This window comes from Monodon monoceros, unplaced genomic scaffold (assembly GCF_005190385.1).
Source record: "Monodon monoceros isolate NGI ecotype Baffin Bay Population unplaced genomic scaffold, NGI_Narwhal_1 Super_Scaffold_21, whole genome shotgun sequence".
NCBI classification, from domain to species: Eukaryota; Metazoa; Chordata; class Mammalia; order Artiodactyla; family Monodontidae; genus Monodon; species Monodon monoceros.
Genome location: NW_021703778.1, coordinates 108,743,038 through 108,766,116, shown reverse-complemented (window position 1 = coordinate 108,766,116; position 23,079 = coordinate 108,743,038). Strand labels below are relative to the sequence as shown.

General features: G+C 38.6%; 1 protein-coding gene across 4 annotated transcripts in view; it reads right to left on the bottom strand.

Annotated features, from left to right (window-relative positions):
• Window positions 1-23,079, bottom strand: part of AKAP6 (A-kinase anchoring protein 6) — a 598,070-nt gene that overhangs the window by 235,839 nt on the left and 339,152 nt on the right. For all 4 annotated transcript variants that reach the window (XM_029238347.1, XM_029238344.1, XM_029238345.1 and 1 more), the window contains one exon: window positions 10,822-10,944. In XM_029238347.1, the coding sequence (XP_029094180.1) occupies window positions 10,822-10,944 (123 nt within the window). The remainder of the gene's footprint in view (window positions 1-10,821; window positions 10,945-23,079) is intronic.

The window sequence follows — 23,079 nt, the reverse complement described above, 5'->3', positions numbered from 1 at the left end:
AGTTTCCTTTGCTTTGCAAAAGCTTTTAAGTTTCATTAGGTCTCATTGGTTTATTTTTGTTTTTATTCCCATTACTCTAGGAGGTGGACTGAAAAAGATCTTGCTGTGATTTATGTCAAAGAGTGTTCTTACTGTGTTTTCCCCTAAGTGTTTTATAGTGTCCGGTCTTACATTTAGGTCTTGAATCCATTTTGAGTTTACTTTTGTGTATGGTGTTAGGGAGTGTTCTAATTTCATTCTTTTACATGTAGCTGTCCAGGTTTCCCAGCACCACTTATTGAGGAGACTGTCTTTTCTCCATTGTATATCCTTGCCTCCTTTGTCATAGATTAGGTGACCATAGGTGCATGGGTTTATATCTGGACTTTCTATCCTGTTCCATTGATCTATATTTCTGTTTTTGTGCCAGTACCATATTGTCTTGATTACTGTAGCTTTGTAGTACAGTCTGAAGTCAGGGAGTATGATTCTTCCAGCTCCGTTTTTTCCCCTAATGACAGCTTTGGCTATTCAGGGTCTTTTGTGTCTCCATACAAATTTTAAGATTTTTTGTTCTAGTTCTGTGAAAAATGTCATTGGTAATTTGATAGGGATTGCATTGAATCTGTAGACTGCTTTGGGTAGTATAGTCATTTTCACAATATTGATTCTTCCAATCCAAGAACATGGTATATCTCTCCATCTGTTTCTATCATCTTTAATTTCTTTCACCAGTGTCTTATAGTTTTCTGCATACAGGTCTTTTGTCTCCTTAGGTAGGTTTATTCCCAGGTATTTTATTCTTTTTGTTGGAACAGTAAATGGCAGTGTTTCCTTAATTTCTCTTTCAGATTTTTCATCATTAGTGTATAGGAATACAAGAGATTTCTGTGCATTAATTTTGTATCCTGCTAGTTCACCAAATTCATTGATTAGCTCTAGTAGTTTTCTGGTAGCATCTTTAGGATTCTCTATGTATAGTATCATGTCATCTGCAAACAGTGACAGTTTTACTTCTTCTTTTCCAATTTGTACACTTTTATTTCTTTTTCTTCTCTGATTGCCGTGGCTAGGACTTCCAAAACTATGTTGCATAACAGTGGTGAGAGTAGACATCCTTGTCTTATTCCTGATCTTAGAGGAAATGGTTTCAGTTTTTCACCATTGAGAATGATGTTTGCTGTGAGTTTGTCGTATATGGCCTTTATTATGTTGAGGTAGGTTCTCTGTATGCCCACTTTCTGAAGAGTTTTAATCATAAATCGGTGTTGAATTTTGTCAGAATGTCTTTCTGCACCTATTGAGATGATCAAATTGTTAATATGGTTTATCACATTAAGTGAATTGTGTATATTGAAAAATCCTTGCATCCCTAGGATAAATCCCACTTGATCGTGGTGTATGATTCTTTTAATGTGTTATTGGATTCTGTTTGCTAGTATTTTGTTGAGGATTTTTGTATCTATATTCATCAGTGATATTGGTCTTTAATTTTCTTTTTTTGTAGTATCTTTGTCTGGTTTTGGTATCAGGGTGATGGTGGCCTCATAGAATAAGTTTGGGAGTGTTCCTTCCTCTGCAATTTTTTGGAAGAGTTTGAGAAGGATGGGTGTTAGCTCTTCTCTAAATGTTTGATAGAATTCACCTGTGAAGCCATCTGGTCCTGGACTTTTGTTTGTTGGAACATTTTTAATCACAGTTTCCATTTCATTACTTGTGATTGGTCTGTTCATATTTTCTATTTTTTCCTGGTTCAGTCTTGGAAGGTTCCCCCTTTCTAACAATTTGTCCATTTCTTCCAGGTTGTCCATTTTATTGGCATAGAGTTGCTTGTAGTAGTCTCTTAGGATGCTTTGTATTTCTGCTGTGTCTGTTGTAACGTCTCCTTTTTCATTCCTAATTTTATTGATTTGAGTCCTCTCCCTCTTTTTCTTGATGACTATGGCTAATGGTTTATCAATTTTGTTTATCTTCTCAAAGAACCAGCTTTTTGTTTTATTTTCTTTGCTATTGTTTTGTTTCTATTTCATTTACTTCTGCTCTGATCTTTATGATTTCTTTCCTTCTACTAACTTTGCATTTAGTTTGTTCTTCTTTCTCTAGGTCCTTTAGGTGTAAGCTTAGATTGTTTATTTGAGATTTTTCTTGTTTCTTGAGGTAGGCTTGTATTGCTATAAACATCCCTCTTAGAACTGCTTTTGCTGCATTCCATAGGTTTTGGATCGTCACGTTTTCATTGTCATTTGTCTCTAGACATTTTTTTATTTCCTCTTTGATTTCTTCAGCAATCTCTTGGTTATGTAATAACATATTGTTTAGCCTCCATGTGTTTGTGTTTTTTACATTTTTTTCCCTGTAATTGATTTCTAATCTCATAGTGCTGTGGTCAGAAAAGATGCTTGATATGATTTCAATTTTCTTAAATTTACTAGGGCTCGATTTGTGACCCAAGATGTGATCTATCCTGGAGAATGTTCTGTTTGCACTTGAGAAGAAAGATTAATCTTCTGTTTTTAGATGGAATGTCCTATAAATATCAATAAAGTCCATCTTGTTTAATGTATCATTTAAAGCTTGTGCTTCCTTATTAATTTTCTGTCTAGATGATCTGTCCATTGGTGTAAGTGAGCTGTTAAAGTCCTCCACTGTTATTGTGTTACTGTCGATTTCCTCTTTTATAGCTGTTAGCAGTTGCCTTACGTATTGAGGTGTTCCTATGTTGGGTGCATATGTAATTGTTATATCTTCTTCTTAGATTGATCCCTTGATCATTATGTAGTGTCCTTCCTTGTCTCTTGTAACATTCTTTATTTTAAAGTCTGTTTTATCTGGTATGAATATTGCTACTCCAGCTTTCCCTTGATTTCCATTTGCATGGAATAACTTTTTCCATCCCCTCACTTTCAGTCTGTATGTGTCCCTAGGTCTGAGGTGGGTCCCTTGTAGACAGCATATATATGAGTCTTGTTTTTGTATCCATTCAGCGAGCCTGTGTCTTTTGGTTGGAGCATTTAATCCATTCATGTTTAAGGTAATTATTGATATGTATGTTCCTATTACCATTTTCTTACTTGCTTTGGGTTTGTTTTTGTAGGTCCTTTTCTTTTTTTGTGTTTCTCACTTAGAGAAGTTCCTTTAGCATTTGTTGTAGAGTTGGTTTGGTGTTGCTGAAATCTCTTAGCTTTTGCTTGTCTGTAAAGCTTTTGATTTCTCTGTCGAATCTCAATGAGATCCTTGCCGGGCAGAGTAATCTTGGTTGTAGGTTCTTCCCTTTCTTCACTTCAAATATATCATGCCTCTCTCTTCTGGCTTGTAGAGTTTCTGCTGAGAAATCAGCTGTTAACCTTATGGGAGTTCCCTTGTATGTTATTCGTCGTTTTACCCTTGTTGCTTTCATTAGTTTTTCTTTGTCTTTAATTTTTGTCAATTTGATTACTATGTGTCTCGGCATGTTTCTCCTTGGATTTATCCTTCCTGGGACTCTCTGTGCTTCCTGGACTTGGGTGGCTATTTCCCTTCCCCTGTTTGGGAAGTTTTCGACTATAATCTCTTCAAATATTTTCTCTGGTCCTTTCTCTCTCTCTTCTCCTTCTGGGACCCCTATAATGCGAATGTTGTTGCATTTATTGTTGCCCCAGAAGTCTCTTAGGCTGTCTTCATTTCTTTTCATTCTTTTTTCTTTATTCTGTTCTGTGGCAGTGAATTCCACCATTCTGTCCTCCAGGTCACTTATCCGTTCTTCTGCCTCAGTTATTCTGCTATTAATTCCTTCTACTGTAATTTTCATTTCAGTTACTGTACTGTTCATCTCTGTTTGTTTGTTCTTTAATTCTTCTAGTGTTTCTTTTTTAATTCTTCTAGGTCTGTGTTAAACATTTCTTGCATCTTCTCGGTCTTTGCCTCCATTCTTTTTCCAAGGTCCTGGATCATTTTCACTATCATTATTCTGAATTCTTTTTCTGGAAGGTTGCCTATCTCCACTTCATTTAGTTGTTTTTCTGGGTTTTATCTTGTTCCTTCATCTGGTACATAGCCCTCTGCGTTTTCATCTTGTCTATCTTTCTGTGAATGTGGTTTTTGTTCCACAGGTTGCAGGATTGTAGTTCTTCTTGCTTCTGCTGTCTGCCCTCTGCTGGATGAGGCTATCTAAAAGGCTTGTGCAAGTTTCCTGATGGAAGGGACTGGTGGTGGGTAGAGCTGGGTGTTGCTCTGGTGGGCAGAGCTCAGTAAAACTTTAATCTGCTTCTCTGCTGATGGGTGGGGCTGGGTTCCCTCCATGTTACTTGTTTGGCCTGAGGCCATCCAACGCTGGAGGCTACCCAGCTCTTTGGTGGGGCTAATGGCAGACTCTGGGAGGGCTCATGCCAAGGAGTACTTCCCAGAACTTCTGTTGCCAGTATCCTTGTCCTCACAGTGAGCCACAGCCACCCCCCGCCTCTGCAGAAGACCCTCCAACACTAGCAGGTAGGGCTGGTTCAGTCTCCTCTGGGGTCACTGCTCCTTCCCCTGGGTCCCAATGCACACACTACTTGGTGTGTGCCCTCCAAGAGTGGAGTCTCTGTTTCCCCCAGTCCTGTAGAAGTCCTGTAATCAAATCCCACTATCCTTCAAAGTCTGATTCTCTAGGAATTCTTCCTCCTGTTGCCGGACCTCCAGGTTGGGAAGCCTGATGTGGGGCTCAGAACCTTCACTCCAGTGGGTGGACTTCTGTGGCATAAGTGTTCTCCAGTTTGTGAGTCACCCACCCAGCAGTTATGGGGTTTTATTTTATTGTGATTGCGCCCCTCCTACTGTCTCATTGTGGCTTCTCCTTTGTCTTTGGATGTGGGGTATCTTTTTGGTGAGCTCCAGTGTCTTCCTGTCGATGACTGTCCAGCAGCTAGTTGTGATTCTGGTGTTTTTGCAAGAAGGAGTTAGCGCACATCCTTCTACTCCGCCACCTTGATCCAATCTCCGACAGCAATTTTTAAAATGATGGGAACAAGAGTCTCGAAATTGAGTCAGGCAAAAAGTATGTTCCCAGGTGCTTGGAACAGTTCAGGGATCCTTTTTAACTGAAAAGGGAAGACAACACTATTTGTCTCCTAGATGCACAGAATAAGTTATATGAGCAAAAGAATGTGGTCCAGGACTTTCACATGTCCAAGATGAGCCTCCTCTCCCCAAGCATCAACCTCAAAATGCCTAAGTGCTATAAATCTCCAGCAGATCTTTCCATCCACAAGCTACCAAAGTAAGTAACTCAAGGCTGGGAGTCGAGTATCTCAAATCCCTCAAACAGAAGTAATGCTTCTCCCTGATAAACTCTCAGCTACTCACCTTAAAATGACAGGAATCAAGGGTGACAAGCAAATGGAACTTCAAAGCTCCTATGAGGCCACCAGCCCTACTCAGCAAGGCTGAGGGGAGGTGGCAGCCAAATTGAGACAGCTTAGGCTTTTGAAGCGCGATCGAGTGTCTGTTGTTAACTGAAGAGTACAGGCATGTGGTAGCTGCTCGTGTTGTGAAGCTCAGCTTTCTTGGGCCAGAGCTGCCTCTCCTCTCAGCAGAGGAGGGTAGGCAGGGAGAGGTGGGCACCGGAAAGTGGGAAAATGGAGAGCCTGTCATCTCTTCACTTCAAGCAATGAGAAATGGAACACAGGTAGACACAGAAGGGCAAGCAAAAGAAACACAGCTGAATGTATTTTGGGAAATTTTCTGGTATGAATAAAAACTTTGTGAGAAGTATATTGTTTTTCTTATGATACAAATGAAAGCTATGTTTTAAAAAATGATATAAATACCTAAATATAGATGGCAGGAAAACATCTGTACTGAGCTTTTGTTAGCCAGTCATATTATTAGTTTAATTCAGTCTGTTTTTATAAGTACTTAGAGTAATGACACAATAAGGAATGAGGAAAAAATTTCAGACCCTTCAAGGGCAGATTGTTATACTCCAATCCATTTTCCATTATGCCCATTGTTATTCTCTCATTTAAGCCATGGACTTATCCAGTTAATCTATGGCAAGCTGACCCTTCTCCCATGGAATTTACAGTTGATTCTTGTCACTCTCCTGTTTTAAAATAAAATCAAACCTTTAATGAGTCCCCTTTGCCCTCAGAGAAAAGTTCAATCCATTAAAAGGACATTCAACCTCTTTTACCACCCAGCCCTAACCTGGAGGACACAACTTAGCCTCAGCCACACCAGATGGCTCACCCCACCTCCCTTACTTGCCCATAAAATTTCCTCCCATCTCCTCTCCTCCCCTCTTTATCCAACAAATCATATATGGCCTGTGAGGTCTACATCAAATTACCTCTCTGAGCCTTCCCTACTCTGAGGAAGAACCAATAAAACTTTGTTCTGTGCTCCAAACAGTACTTTGCTTATCCTACAAGAAGTTTACTGCTCAAAATTATATTACATTCATCATTTATGGGTCCAAAGATGACTACATTTATTCTATGGTCATCTCCCTTAGATTGCAAATCCCTAGAAGAAAGAAGCGAAACTCATTCATCATGTATTCCTAACACATAAACAACTGCCTGGCACTCGCAGGTGCTTAACATATATGAACTCATCATCACCATTTCCCCCATGTTTTCTCATTTATCAAATTGAATTAAGAATGTTGTTTTTCCAAGGCTATTTCTATGTGGTTGGTTAATGTTTGCCCAACATGACATGGTGCTACCTATGCAAATTTATCTCCCAAGTTTAAGCCAGGCCTTTATGCTTGGCTCTTTTTCCTAATTATCGCACAGATGTCTGGTGTCAGTTTGACTTTGCTTTCTCCTACTAGATACTCTGATTGGCTACAGATTAAAAAAAAAACTTCTGCTTTGTTTTCCTGCAATTGATTGCATACGATGTGGTACCATTTTGTGAATTAGGCATGGATAAAAACTATTTGGGAGATGACAGTTATCTTTTCGGAAGCAAACGGACATGAAATGTAATCTCTTGAGGGAGAAGTTGCTGTCATGCTCTGCTGCTTTACTCTTCAGCAGTCTAACTCTGAAGATAATATAAATTCTTTCAAAGGAAAAAAATCTAAATAGTCCGCAAAGAACTATTTATGATGCTTCTACTTACATGTAATTTTTGGTGACTTTTGCTTCTTTAGCCAATAAAAATGGTGGTGAGGGAAACAACCTTAGTGTCCACCATCAGTTGAATGGGTAATCAAATTGTGCTATAACTATGCAATGGAATACTACTCAGCAATAAAAATGAATGAACAATTGGAACATACAACATCAAAATAAGTATGCTGGGTGAAAGAAACCAGACCAAAGAAGAAAAAAATAGAGAGAGAAAGAGAACACGTTGTTTGATTCCATTTATGCAAAATTCTAGAAAGTACAATCTAACAGTGACAGAAAGTAGACCCTTGATTACTTAGGGATGAAGGAAAGGCTGAGAGGGAAGGGAGGGAGCAATTACAAAGGGTCATGAAGAGGCTTTTGGAGGTGATGGATATGTTCACCACCTTGACTGTGGTGACGGTTTCATGGGTGTATACATTTGTCAATTTGTCAAAACTTGCAAAATTGTTTACATTAAGTATATACAATTTAGTATGCCAATTATACCTCAATGAAACTGTTAAAAAAGTGGACAGAGGTGAAGAAGAAGGGAATCCATTCAAGAACATATGTATACAATGCTATTTTAAAAGTGGTTTTCAAAGAGCAATGTTCAATATGCTCAGTACTTGCAAAATTCAAACATTTTCCTGCAAATGTCATTTTCTAAAAAGATAGGAATTGTATTTTTGAAGGAGCAGCCAGGTTGCAAGCAAATGATTAATTATCATGGAAAATCATTGATGTATCATCGCAATTTCACAGTATTTCTTACAGTTAGAATAAAGCTCCTTCATATCTCTCATAAAGGTATTGTGAAGGTTTAATTGATTTGTGTTGGTGAAAACCCTTGGTTACTGTTATGGAAAAGAATTGAATTAAGTATCAAAATATAAATGTACAAATTTTGTTATTGTTTATGTGCTTTTGTTTATAATAAATATTGCAGGGTGCCAACTATTCTAACACATTATTAACTCAGGGGAGACACCAGACTCAGAGGCTTGTACATCTGTTGGTTTAATGTTTAAATTATAGACTCTATAGAGATGTTTAATGAAACTCATGTACCTAAGTCTACATACTAGATAATCTTGCAAATAAATACCTCTTGCCCACTCATTAAGGAGCAGTAATGACTTATGCAGTGTGAACTAAGAAATATAAATATCTAGACTTAGTTGTATACTTTCTTTATGGAAAGGTAGATATTTTTTGCCTTCTTTGGAGAAGAATAACTTAATATTAACTCAGCACCACAGTAAGGAAATACAATAAAAAATATAAATGACAATATTGCTCAGGAGATATGTAGATAGACACTGTGCTCAGATAGACAGTAACTCAGAGTTTGTTTGAAAGATGTTTAAACAACAGGCTGTATCTAGACTAGCAGACACAGCATGCAGTAAAACAGTGACTCAATAATTGTCTTTAAGTATTCAATGGCAATCCACACACAGTAGGTCTTCAGTAACTGTTAAACAGTATTATTCATAATTTCAGCCCCTGAGATTGTGAGTTAACAACAGTGAACAAATCTGGAGATTACAGTCCCTCACTATTCGCAAAGCAGAGGTAACGATGTTCCCATGTTATCTCTAGCCCAACTAATACAGACATGATGGTGGAGAAAATTCATTCAAGAAAGTGTTGACCATTAGGCGGGAACAAGGTTATTCTTTAAGAGATAAACATTTTAAGAAGGGCTGTTTGTTGTGGATCTGAGGTAGAGATCCACAGCAAAGGGGATAATGATTTTCACATTTTGGCCGAGAATGCCATTATGAGGCAGGTGCTGGATACTTGCCATTCATTACATCTGTAAAGAGTTCCACAATTTACAGGACTAGAATACAGTCATCACAAGACACTGTGGCAATTTAAATGCAAACGTAAGTTAATTACAGTTAGAAAATTCATTTCCTCAGTTGCTCTAGCCACATTTCAAGTGCTCAGTAGATAGATGTGGTTAGTTATTGCACACTGGATGTGCAATATAGAATATTCCATCATCACAGAAAGTTCTAATGGATAGTGGTGGGCTAGAATGAGACAGAGGCCAACACAGGGATTCTAAGTAAAGAATTGTGTAGTACGGATTTGAGACCAGGAGTGCACGTTAGTTACAAAGAGGTTGTGTCACTCAACTCCCAAAGAGAGGAGAGACCTTAGTTCATATTCTCCTAGCCTGGCTTTCATTTCAATAAATAGTCTAGCGTTAAAGTGCCCTTTGTGTCCCCATGCCCTCTGGGACCTCAAAAACAAAATGTGTGTTTTCCATAAAATATTAAATCAAGATAAATTAAGACAGCACACTTAATGTGAAATAAAGTTCATATACTCCTGTTTAAACACAGATTAGAATTTCTGTCAGAACAATGCCAGTGAAAAGTTGACATTCTAATTAATACAATTTACTTTATAAAGCACTGAATATCTTTATCTTGCTATTATGAAATGCCCTCTTTAAAAAAAAAAAGTCAGGGCTCTACTCAACAGGGAATTGAATACTAAGGGCAGTATTTAAAAACCCATGTACAAGAGAGGTGGTTAGGGTCACTGGCATTTTTACACACCATCAACCCAGGTCTCTAAAAACAGAAGCATCCTCTACCAGTTTTGTGATTTTTTTTTTTTATCTTTCACAAGACTATCTGCATGCAGCAACAGGATTTTGAGGCTGTTTTTCTTGCAATGATATAAAATACACTGCAAAACACAAGCAGCAAAAAACTAAAACATCCTCTCTGTCTTCCCCCTCTTCTCTCCTTCTCTCTTCTCCCTCTCTCTCCTTCTCTCATTTAATATCACAGGGAACCGTTCTGGAACCCTGTGAACTAACATACATGCAGGACTCCCACACACTGTTTACTCAATCCAAATTCTGAGTATGTAAGAGGGGCAGAAAATCAGCCCCACAGTTGGGTACCCAAGGATTCGTGTTCATTGCCTTTGTCGATTTTATGCTATCAGTGAAAGGAATAAAGATGAGATCCTTAAAGCTTGAATTTTCATTTCCTATGACAACGTGCTTTTTCTTCATGCTTTATCACACTCCACTACTTGGTTTCCACCCCTTCATAATTGATATCGGCCATTTGAAGCATTCAGTAAAAACCTCATGAGGTTCATCAAATGTCCCCCAGTCTATAATTCTTGCTTCTAACATATTCAGAAGCATATTCATCCAAGTGTTTTCTCCTTCCTCTCCATGGATTTCCCTGTGCACAGGGACCAGTGTAATGACAGTTGTATTAATTATATGCTGAAAAACCCACATAGCAGCAAAAATGATGGAGATCATCGTTTTAAATATTTTATTAAAATAACCCAATGTAGAACAGATAAAGTAGACTCTCTTGATAATGAGAGGTTCATTAATTTTACAAGAATTCTAGAAAACTTAGAATGGTCATCAAAATTACCTCTTTCATTTTTTCTTTTTAAGAAGAGGAAAACCTTCAATTGTCACTTTAGAGAGCAAAGGTCTAGTACAATTTTCTAAGGTATATTTTTAAATAATTACTTACCTTTATGGAAAAAGTTTTGAAAAAATAGCTTGAAATATGGAGGATTTAGATTTCATAGTATTACTTGAAATACCTGTAAATTTTCAGCTTCTGCAGTTTACCCCATTAAAACTTGGTTTATTAGCATATAATGACTTCTGATAAGTAAAACTGATATTCTCCATAAACAAACAAGTAGCACATTAAAATCCTTCCCTAACTAACAGCAAGAGCAGCATAATCTTGCCTACCAAGTGCGTCTCCAGGTACAGTTTAAGGCCATCCGTCTCTGCTTTGGGAGGTGTCCAATTCTCAGTGGTTTCCATGGCTTCGTTTAACCATTGAATAAATTCATCCAGCTTGTTTACAAACCCCTTGTGACAGAAAAGAGGAAAAAAGGACAAGAAAAGCATGTTAACTGGTTATTTTTTAAAGCCAATCTTAAAAATTCCAAACCTTGTCGATGGTAAAATTGATACCATTGCACCCCCATCCTATTTCCACGTTGTACAACAAAATTCCCACCATTCTTGCCACTGAAATCTATTAAAATGGAAAGAAACTGTCCATGACTCCCTCTTAGTTTTTTCCTAGGAACACTTTTTTTTGAGGAATTTGGATTGGACTGCAGGGTGTCATTGGAAAGGTGACCTCAAATCATCAAAACATTTCTGGGTGTCTGGCAAGCGCCCCCTCACCAAAAAATCAGGTCAGGTCTGCTAGGAACACTCATTGGCTTTGGGGGATAAAAGTACTCCTATAAAGATGGTGTTCTTTACTCAGAAGCCCATGGAGTTGAGGTGTCTTAACCGAGCTAGAAATCTATTTTTAAATTACAAAAGTGTTTAAAGGGACTTGGATGAGTGATGAGTTCTACTAACAGCCCAAATGCTACTGAATCTGGGTTCTAAGAAGCAAGGAAAGGTAGAGGACCAATGAACAAATGTAAACGCCTAACTCTGGGTGTGTCCTGGACATAAAAAAAATATTCTTGGTTAAGAAGCACAATTCACAACAATCTTGCAAGTTTTCAAATAGTGGTTAGAAAAATTTATTGACCATTTAAAAGAACACATCTGTGGAAACTGAAAATATTTTGAAAAAATGAAAGCCCAGCTGTGAACCTTAGGGGAAGGAAACGGGGCTGGGCACCGGCTTGCCATGGCTGGGTAAACAGCACCACCTGGAGGTCGAAAGGAGAAAGGACAGGCTTCTACATGTGAACTCATTGAGATGGCTTGAGAACTATTTCCCTATTGAACTTAACCCATTTTTCAGATTTACTTTTTGATTAATTTTGATTAATATTTTAATGCTCAACTTGTGAGTTAACTTGTAATAAAAAGCTAAACACTCCTCCCTATCAGGGGGAATCTTAGCTTTCCACCTCCCCTCCTGCTTACATGTGTAGCCACAAAAATATAAACAGAAATCATGAAAGCAAATGAAACAGTAGTCCATCCGATTCTTGATACCTTTGTCACCTGCTATTTCTCCACCTCTCCCAGCCCCTTTCTGTGTGTACTGTCACCAGTGTTCTGTGTAGTGGACAGTGTACTGACTACTACCCCCATATCATGAGACGGTTATTCTTAGAGAAACCAAGTAGTCTCCACTCTATATGCCGAACTATGCAATGTGCAGGAGAATTCACATTTGGATGCAGACAACGAATATTTGATGCTCATTTTCAGAAGCTCTGCTAAAGGCTTTGTGGTGTGAATGAAGGAAAATGAGGCTGACATAAGTAACAACATAGGAAAATGAGAAAAAAATACAAAATTTTACTTATTTTGTAATATAAATCAATCCTAGTACAAGAGATATATTGGTCACTCATTCATTCTTTTAACAAATATTTATTAAGCACCTACTCTGTGTAAAGCACACTGTTGGATATTACTGGGAATAAAATGATAAATATCACTGAAGTAAAAATTTCAGCTGAAATTAAGCATGTCTAAGCACTGGCCTACTGAATTCAGGTAATTTTAATCATTAGAAAAAGTTTTACAAGCAATAAAGAGTTGGGACACGCTCCCGGATTTTCCTGTGAAATGTACTCTGTCCATATCAGAATTGTCTATAGCCAAATTTGTTTCTATTTTTAGTATTTGACCTGTCTGTTTCTCTAATACTCTGAGTTCCCATGTACTTACCTGGAGAGTCAAAGACAACTATAAAAATCACATTTTCTTCACGACACAATCCAATGTTGCACTACATAAAAAGCACATTTTACACACGTTCGACTCACTGCTACAGGCTGAATTACAAACCTTTGAAAGGCCACATTTTAGCCTTCGTCATTCAGACTCCTGTATCTCATCTGTTCAGTCTCTCTCCTGTCACTTTCTACCACTGGTGTCCTTCTTGTCCCTTTTTGCCCCTCTTCCATTACCTTTCTCTGACTCCCTGCAGAGCTCTCCAGGGGCACACTGAGGGTGACCAGTACACAGGTCCCAGTCCTCTTGGGCTACCCCCTTAATTGTTTCCTCCTCGGTGGGCCCCTTGCCATACTCATATTTGATACATGTTCTGAGAGCCTGATGATTGGAGCCAAGCCAGGATTCAACCCCTGGAAGAAACCTTGGTCATCCAACTTGGGAGAAAATGAAACAGCCGTTAGCCTGTTACTACCATCAGTTGACAGCACACTTCCCACTTCCAAATCATTTGCTGGAGGAATCAAATCATTTGCATTTTGAAAGTTCCTTAATGAGGTGCTTTTAAAAAATCTTACTCTTAAACTTTCTAGAGCATCAATCTCTTTAAAGACTAAGAAGCACAGTGCAAGTGTATGTAAAGGTACACTTTCAGGTTTGTGAAAAATAATTTGCTAGAGCCCTCAACGGGTTAACATACATTTGAAGATTATATTTGCAAGGAAAATATAAGGTTAGTCTTGCAAACAGCTACACTCTCATAACAGGTTAAGTACCCATTACTGAACCCTCCTGCGCTATCGGTGGGAATGTAAACTGGTGCAGCCATTATGGAAACCAGTAGGGAGGTCCCTTTAAAAACTAAAAAAAGAGCTAAAAATACCAATATGATCCAGCAATCCCACTCCTGGGCATATATCCAAAAAAAAAAGAGAACTCTAATTCGAAAAGATGTATGCACCCCAATGCTCATAGCAGCATTATTTACAAAGACATGGAAGCAACCTAAGTGTCCAACGACAGATGAATGGATAAGGAAGTGGTATACACACACACACACACACACACACACACACACACACACACACACAATGGAATACTACTCAGCCACGAAAAAGAATGAAATATTGCCATTTGCAGCAACATGGATGGACCTAGAGATAATCATAGTAAGTGAAGTAAACCAGACAAGGACAAATATTATATCACTTATATATGGAATCTAAAAAATAGCACAAATGAATCTATGTACAAAACAGATTCACAGACATAGGAAACAAACTTATAGTTACCAAAGGGGAAAGTGGGGGAGGCATAAATTGGGGGGGAGGGATAACTTAGGAGTGCAGGATTAACAGACGCACACTACCATATATAAAATAAACAATAAGGATTTACTGTATAGCACAAGGAACTATATTCAATATCCGGTAACATCCTATAATGGAAAATAATCTGAAAAAATTATATATGTATCTGAATCACTTTGTTGTACACCTGAAACTAACACAATGTTGTAAATCAACTATGCTTCAATTTAAAGAAGAATACTCATTATTTCTTTTATTTTCCTAACTATTTCTCTTCTATGACAAACCTAGTCTGGTTAACTAGAAACTGTGTGGGTGATTACTGTTGCCCTTTGACAAAGCTGTCATGTGCAGCTGGGACAAAAAGGAGGGCCTTCCTTATATCAGACATGGGACCAGGAAACAGTGACATAGTAGGAAACAAGACATGGTCCCCGCCTTACGGAGTTAAAAGCCGAGGGGTAATTTTTTTATAGAATTACATGATTTTTAGAACAAATTGAAATTGAAAACTATTTCTCTAAAAGGGGAAGTATACAACAGGGAGTAGACACTTGTCAACACAATTCTATGAAGTGGTGCTGATTATGGTCATTTTACAGATGAGAAAACTGAGGGTCAAAGAAGGTGACTAGCCCACTGGCAGGGTTGGGACCTGAACCCATATCTCATTCCAAAGTCTATTCCTCTCAGGGTACCACGGTGCCCTCTAGAAACAGCGCTCCTAGAGACACATTATCTGACCCAGATGAGGGTGAAGAAACATTTCTTGCCACTCCCACATTCTTACCGCTGAGATAAAACTCTCTACGTTCTAAGTCCTTCTCCCTTCACATTCACTATTTTCTGTTAATTTTTCTGAAAGGGGATGGGTGATGAGGTTAGACACAACAAAAAACTTTTTTTTTTAAAGCAAGCAAAAATCACTGTAAATTTCATTTCTAATTTATAGAAAATTTAAACCAAAACTTTAAGGCAGTTACATGCTTAAGTGAGCCCATTCTAACAGTGCCTTAATTACAGATGAGTCTGACTCAGTTTAATTACAGAGGAGATGGCCCCTGGTTCATCAACTATCAGGAGATAGTTTAGCCAATGGGCTCAACTGCTAATGTCCTCTCAGTATCTGTTGTTTGGATGTGTGTGTGAACATGTGTGTGTTCACCCCCAGAAGGATGTACATTTCTCAGTGGACAGAGAAATCAAGTGTGAAATCTGACCTAGTCCAGATCAAGTCAGCTGCCTTCAGAGAGGGGCCTGCTGAAAATTATCAGGAAGTGAACTATTTTCACTGTATTTTTGAAAATAAAAAAGGGCAGCCTCTGCTGTTGAACTTTTTAAACCATCCAAAACAAGTATTTACCCCTTTCTTAGTATTCCAAGATTAAAGGATTCAGTGAATGACCTCATCTGAACAATGCTAGCTGAAACAATAAGTAATCCTCATACAACATTCACTATGTGCCAGGTATTGGGCACATGGCATTGGGCATGTCTCCTTACTTCTCAGGGCCTCAGTCTTCTCATCTGTAAAATGGGGTGACAGTAGTACCCACCTCACAGGGTCTTTAAGAGACCCAAATGATCTAGTTGGGCCAGCTGATCTAATAATTTGTCTAAGTTCCTGGCAGAAATTAGAACTTGAAAAACATTTAAATGAGGATTAATTGTGGAAGCAGAAGAGGGTATAGTAAAAGAGAAAAAAACATGCTTATCATCAACCAGTGTGGATAATGATAAGAGAATAGCTGCTACAACCAGACGAAACTGAATCTGATTCCAGGCTCTATTCACCTCTTACTAACAGTGTAAACTAAATGAGCTACTTGATGTCTCTGAACTTCAGTTTCTTCATCTATAAGACAGGGACAGGGATATCCATTTGGGGTTTATGTGAGGATTTCAAGAGAAATTATATTTTAAAGCCTGGCTTGATAAATGATTTTTAAAAACCATTCCTAATTAACAGGTTCCAATTTGATCTTTTATGTCATTCACTCAAAACTTTTGGTTATTCTCTAAGCATACAGCACTCTGCTAGGTGTCCAGGAAAGATGGAGAGAAAAGTCTTCTCACAGCCACGATATGAGAGGTGGCACCAACCACTCTGGGGGTGCAGAGGAGGGAGTCATGACTTCTGTCTCAGATCATCACATGAGGCGGTGTGGCAGGGGCAGCATCTGAACCTGGAGGTTAGCAAAGATTTCCCTACCTCCTTATTCCACCAGCAAGTCCGAAGGGGATCACATTTCTCTATTAAACAACTACAAGTTTAAGAATAATCTGGCTTAATTTTTCAAAACAGGACACATGCTTTGGAGCCAGTCTTTACATTAGTAATGGTTGCCAGTGAGTAATCGCAATCCTCTCACCCTACCCACAAGGAAGCTTAATTTAGGCTCTGACAGCTGGTAAAATTAGAACTCCCCTTAGAAGCAAACTTATGCATTGAGATTTTATATGTACATCTACCAACATATATATTTCATCTTCCATTTTTGCTTAATTCTTATACACCGAATTCCTATATGAAATGACTAATTAAGCTTTTTACACAATAGTGCTCAAGCGTAATGCACCTTTCCTAACCGCATATCAATGTACTTACTGTGCCACCAAGACACAGAGGCTCAAGGTAAAATCAAAGCGAGTTCAAAGTGGTACTTTGGACTCAACCAACTCACACATTTACCCACATCCTTACCTATAAAATGCAATGCAGTACCAGTAATTGACAGAAGGGAGGGTATGGTGTGTACTCTTAGAAGAAAGACTGAAGAGAAGATGAAATGGTTTAAGGCAGTTTTAACCCTGTTGCCACAAGAAAACTCAAATACTGAAATGTTTTATGAAATATTTAGCTTCTCTTCTAAAGGTTGAATGGAATGTCTTTAGAATTTTAAAATATTTCTGATAAAATTATCCCAGAATAAAGGCTGTCAGTTGGAAAGAGAGAATAAAAAAGACATCGAGTGGTATTATCTAAAACTGACCAGGTAGGAAGTTCTATTCTGAACTCAGTATCATGTGGAAGGGATAAATTGAGCTGAATCCCCAATTTCGTCAAACACTAATGACAGTGGTTTCAGCTGGGGAAGGAAGAGCCCAGAAAGATCCCTGACTCTCATAATGGGAAAGGGTTCCCTCCAACAAATCCAGAGGCTTTGACTTCAGTTGCTCCCTATTGATTTCTAAGAAGAAATAATCGACAATTTTAAGGGAAAAACAAGTTTAGAATGCATATCATCAAAGTCTAATAAAAATAGGAATGAATAAAAGGATTGGGAATAAACTGGAACTAATAATAATATTAACTGGGTACCAATGATATGCCAGGCGCTTATTTTACACTTACAACTACTCTAGGCTGTAAGAATCCCACACTCTCCATTTCACGGAGGAGAAAATGGAAGCACAGACAAGCTCAAATACTTAACCGCTGTCAGCAGTGAAGCTGGGGGTTCTCCCACATAGCTTTGCTCACTGGCTCTGTGTAAGACCGTGTTTCAAGCACCCCCAACCTTCCAGAGGCACTGGATGAGCCTATCAGGTCATCTTTATCTGCCTCTAACTCCCAGACAAGGACCTGAGATGCTCACACTTTAGCATTTAGGATTATGATCATTTACTAGTTCACTTACAGGTATTTTCTATCCAGTATTATAAGTAACAGTACTAAACACCTGGGTGCTGACTGTCTACCAACTATTCTTCTGATCATTTATGTAGTCCTTTAATCTTCACAAATTTCTCTACTGTACAGAGGAAGAGGCTGAAGCATAGAAGAGTTATACAATTTATTCAAGGTCATAAAGCCATTAAATAGCTCTTAAGTAGTTTTGCTCCAGGGCTCAAGCTCTGAACTGCTACACCACACCGTCTTTCTAAGCAGACTCACCCTGAGGTTCACAGAGAAAAACAAAGGACAGAAACATCCACTGTTGTCCATTCTTACTTCCCAAGCCTCTGTGAGAAGCCCAGCCTGTGCCACACGACTTCAACGTTCCCATCACTGCCACCTGTGTTTTAGGTAATTCTCCCTACTCTGCGCTCTCTTCCATCTTCCTTTTCTCCTTTCTTTCTTGACTACTGTTCTCTTTTGCCTTTTCCTTCTCCTTCCTCTCCCCCTCGTCCCTTCACTCCCTTGTTCTTCCCTCCTCTCTCCTTTCTTTCACTCCCCTCCCTTCCTCTCCTCTTCCTTACTCTCTTTTTTCTATAGCTCAAAGTCTCCCCCAACAATTGATTATTGGAGCTAATCAATCACTTTTAACAAACAACATTTCCTCACATGTCCATACAGTTTTAATGAAAAAGGCTGTCTCCTTGACACTGGAGTACAGAGCTGAAATGTTGTTATAATCTTGTGTTTAGATATAAATACTTTCCTGATTAATAAAACCTCCTTGTAAATCTAATAACTGGAACAAGAATGCATGTAGCAAGATGGGAGTGTTTGTAGATACTAAAATTATTAAAAAGGTTACTTGTGATTGTTGAGTCTTATTTACCTAAATATGCTAAATTTTCTCTAGGGGACATACAGTTCTTCAGTAATAACAAAGTTATACTTTTAGAAAAAAATGGAACTCAATGTGGAGAGTTTATCACATTGAATGAGCAAAAAAATAACCAACTTTCTACCAGAGAAGTTCAGGGCGGTGAGTCAGTAAAGGGTAACAACTCAGCCACTGCACTATCATTGGAGCCAAGAAGATAGAAAACAGCATTTAAAATACATCTGCTTGAAAAGGAGAAGCATTCCCATGCAGATTAGAAGCACAGACCTGATCTTCAAAAGGCCCTTACATCCCATCTAGTTCAATGCCCCCATCTTACAGGTGAGGAAACCGAGGCTCAGAAAGGTTAACTACTTGATTGGTAACAGGCAGCCAGTTGGTAGCTGAGGCAGAAGAACGCAGGTGCTGTGTCCTTAAGTATAGAACTCTAATTGTTCACTTTAAAGTTTTTGTGGACATCTTTTGAGCAAAATTTCTAGAGTTCAAAAAAAAGGACAGAATTAGAGTTTTAAAGAATAATGTAAAATTCCAGAGTCCTGCTGGTTTACCTAATTGGGTATAGTATCTAGATTGGGTGGCATTGGACCAGCTGAAAAAGAATAGAGGGCACTGAGAGGAACAGAGAACATTCTTGGAAGATAAAATCCAGTAGAGAACAGTTCATTCTGAGAAATCTAAGTAGCCGATGGCTAACGCTCTGGAGGCAAATAGGGAAACTGAGAAATGAGGTTGGAGAGTCTGGCCAAGGGCCAGGCACCTACACCTCGCTCCGGAGTTAGGACTTTATCCTAAGAACAATGGGGGTGGTCACTGCAGGTCTGAAGCGGAAGAGAGGGATAATCTGATTAGCATCTGAGAAGACTTTCTCTGACTGCAGTGTGGAGAGTGGATTGCCAGGTGTTAGGCTGAGATCAGAAAAGCCAGTAAAAAGGCTGCTACACTACTGCATGAAAAAGTCGATGAGGGCTAGACTGAGTAGCACCAGTGGACATGGAGGGAACATGCAAGACTGCAGAGAGAGACAGAAGTTAAAGTGGACAGGACCAGTTGAATGTGATGGATTCAAAAACTTGAGAAATTTGTTACAATCTGAGATGACTGCCAGCTTTCAATTTTCGTTGGAGGTACTATTCTCTGAAAGAAGCAATAAGATATTCAGAAGGAAGAAGTAATTTTCAGGTATATGATAAACAGGGTATTAGATAGCATGAGTTTGGCTTCTGAGGTGTGGAGCAAGATCCAGGTTGGAGAAAGCAACATACTTTCTGGAGACCATGCTGGAGACCACGGGCATGGAGAGAACCTAGGAACAGTGTGTAGGGGCACATCTGCTGTGTCTTCTACAGATTGAGGCCCCACAGTGCAATGCACTCAATTTTATTCACCCCAGTCCCTCATTCTGTGTCTGTCTCAGTGGTTCTCGACACCGGCTGTGTCCCTAAATTAAACTGTGAAACATACACCAAATTCAGAGAAGGGAAATCTGCTTCAAAGTCCATCAGGGCAACAAAGATAAAAAGCCAACAGCTGAGGCGCACTAGGAACATATTCATGTTGATCTTGGAAAAAAAAAAAAAAAAGTACTTGCTGCCCCTTTGTGACAAGCTTTTTGCAAAATCTGGTATAACCAGAAAATAGGATGTGCTAATAGGAAGCACTCCTGAGAGAGGCATGTTCTAGCTATAAAATGAGGGAATTAAGTTGGACAATTTCTCATACCTTTCTTACTGTTACCATCTGTGGTTCTTGCATATAGAGCCTCCTTCAAAGCCAGGGATGTTCAGATGATTTACCTGTTCTCTTTTAGTTACACAGGGAACTGATCTTTGGTGACTTCCACATACCTTCCCAATGTCTTCTACTCCTCTCACCATATCTATCCTTCAAGACGCAGCTTCAATGCTCGTCTCCCAGCAAATGATTCCAACCTAGTGCTACCTTTTCAACACACTTGCTTAATTTTTCTATCTTTAGCAGTCAGGGGTCTCAGGGGCAATTGTAAACTTACTGTAGTCCCTTCCTTTTTCTTCCCATAATACGCTGTAATGAGACTCCTCTGGTTAGAGTGCTGTGGGAACTACTATTTATAAGTACATAATTATAAATACATATTATAAATATGTATAAATACAAATTATACATAAATAAGTACATATTATTTATAAGTTGTTGTGTGACAATATTATAAACTAGAAGGTTGTTTGTGTTTATCTGAACACACATTCATAGCATAAATTCCCCTACATAAACTTTCTAAGATGTCAGAGAAGTGCATTAACTAAAATTATTGGGCCAGTTAGAGGAGAATTATCTCTAACACAACATAAGAATCATCTGTCAAGGCAGAAGGCCCAGAGTCTCAAAGGGAAAAGGGGTGCAGGGTATAGGGTGACTATCACAGGTCCCAGGAAGGAGGACAGGCGGCCTTAACCATTGTGGGTTGGGGGTGAGTAGGAGGTTGAAGCTTCATAATGACCAAGATGCCTGAAGGTAGGAGGAGAAAATAGGGTGGTAGCATTTGATCCCAAAAGGCCAGAGCCATCTACATACAAAGCGCTGCTGAGGCCTCACCCCTCCCCTCCCATAATAGTAATAATAACAACAATAACAACCACAAGAGCTAACATTTATTGAATGCTTACTACATGCCAGGTACTATTCTAAGCTCTTTACACATTTAATGGTCCAAAAAAAAAAAAAACTCTATGTGGAAGATACACTTTTAACCCAATTTTGCAAGGGAGGAAACTGGGGCAAGAGAGATCAAGTCACTTGCTCAAGGTAACATAGGTGATAATACACAGAACCTCATCTACCTGACAGATGGAAAGCACCTGGGCCTCAGCATACAGGCAGCACCTTTCCTGGGTAAAGCTGCTTATTCACCATGCAAATCTCAGGCCAATCATCTCTATAGAATGAGATCAAGAGCCTCAGACATGATCTGACATCATGAGTGAGCTGGACACAGAACCCACACTCTTGGAACGATCTGCCCCCATACTGTCAGAACAGAGCACAAACAGCAGTGCTGACACTTAATTTTAAGACATCACAACGGCAAATCTGCCAAGATGAATGTTTCCAATCTGCTCCATTTGGCTGACCTTACTTGCTATAAATTCGGGCTAATCCATATCTAATTCTTACTGGGTTACTCACTTGTGTGCTGTTCACCATTGTCCCTGGTCTCTTGGCATCTAGCAAACACTAGCCAGGCCCCAAATTCCTCTAGGATGTCTGGTTCTTCTCACATTACAGTGCTGGGAATGCAGCATGAATAGTTGCATACCTCCAGGCTCACTAATGCCATAGCCTCACACTCACTTACCACTACGGTCTTCTAAGGGAGATTCACCCAGAATTCCATGGAACAGAAAGAAATTCCTTGTTGAAGTGATATGTTCCAGTGAATATTTTGCAGAGAACTGGTTGCATCTCTTAGTTATGCCTCTTAGTCTCTTATAAAATTTCAGAACTGAGAGGTATCTTAAGAGGTCAGCCAATTCAATTTCTTTACTAATGTTTATTTTTCGAAATTGAGGCTTGGGAGTTAAGTTTCCAAGGTCACAATGCTACATAGGGGCAGAATTAAGATTCTTATTCTAGTTCTTTCTATTATTGTTGATGCTATTCCCTGAATTCATAGGAAAAGTCACAATAATGATAAGACTAGTATTTATGTAGCCTTTAGAGTTGACAATGAACTGTTGCTCTTTGTAATTTCATACAATAATCTGTGCAATGGCATAACAAACATAATTAATATCCCATTTTAAAGACTAGGAGATTTAAACAGTAAATTTTCAGCAACTTATTCAAGTTTTCATAATTAAACAGTAGGGGGCTGTGAATTGAGCCCAAAGTTCCTGCTTTTAAGTCTTGTACCTTTAAGTAAATTACTAACTTCTCTATGTATAATATCTCTGTCCTCACTGGTAAAATAAGGATATAATAGAAGTGTCTTCATCAAAGAAGGATTTTTTTTTCTTGAGAATTAAATGTGTTAAATGAATAAAACTCTTAGCATCTTGCCTGACATGTTATAAGTAGGCAATATATGTCAAGGTTTTATTTGTTTTTTTAATTGCTACCTTTCTAAAACATCCTACGGCTAATACAGAGTCATTACTTTAGGCTTAAGGATAAAGAAGGATTCACTAATATCCTAATAATAATTTTAGTTAAATTTAAAAATACAACACTGAATTTATTCCTCTTTTGATTTTCACCATCATAGAAATATTTGCTGTCAAATGCAGTTAGGAACTTTCATCATCTTGACACAACAAAATGTAATTTAATCATAGCTTTTTCACACCAAGAAAATAACAAAGAACTATTTTCATCCTAATGTTTAAAACTGCAAACAAAAAACTGCACCTTCCGTATACATTTCAGAAGGTAAAAATGAGACGCACTGACTGGATGCAGCCTCACGGTGGTGCTAAGTCATCATTGATAAAGGCTCGAGACCCAGCTAAGGCTCTGCAGAAACCAAACTGACGCAGGATTGA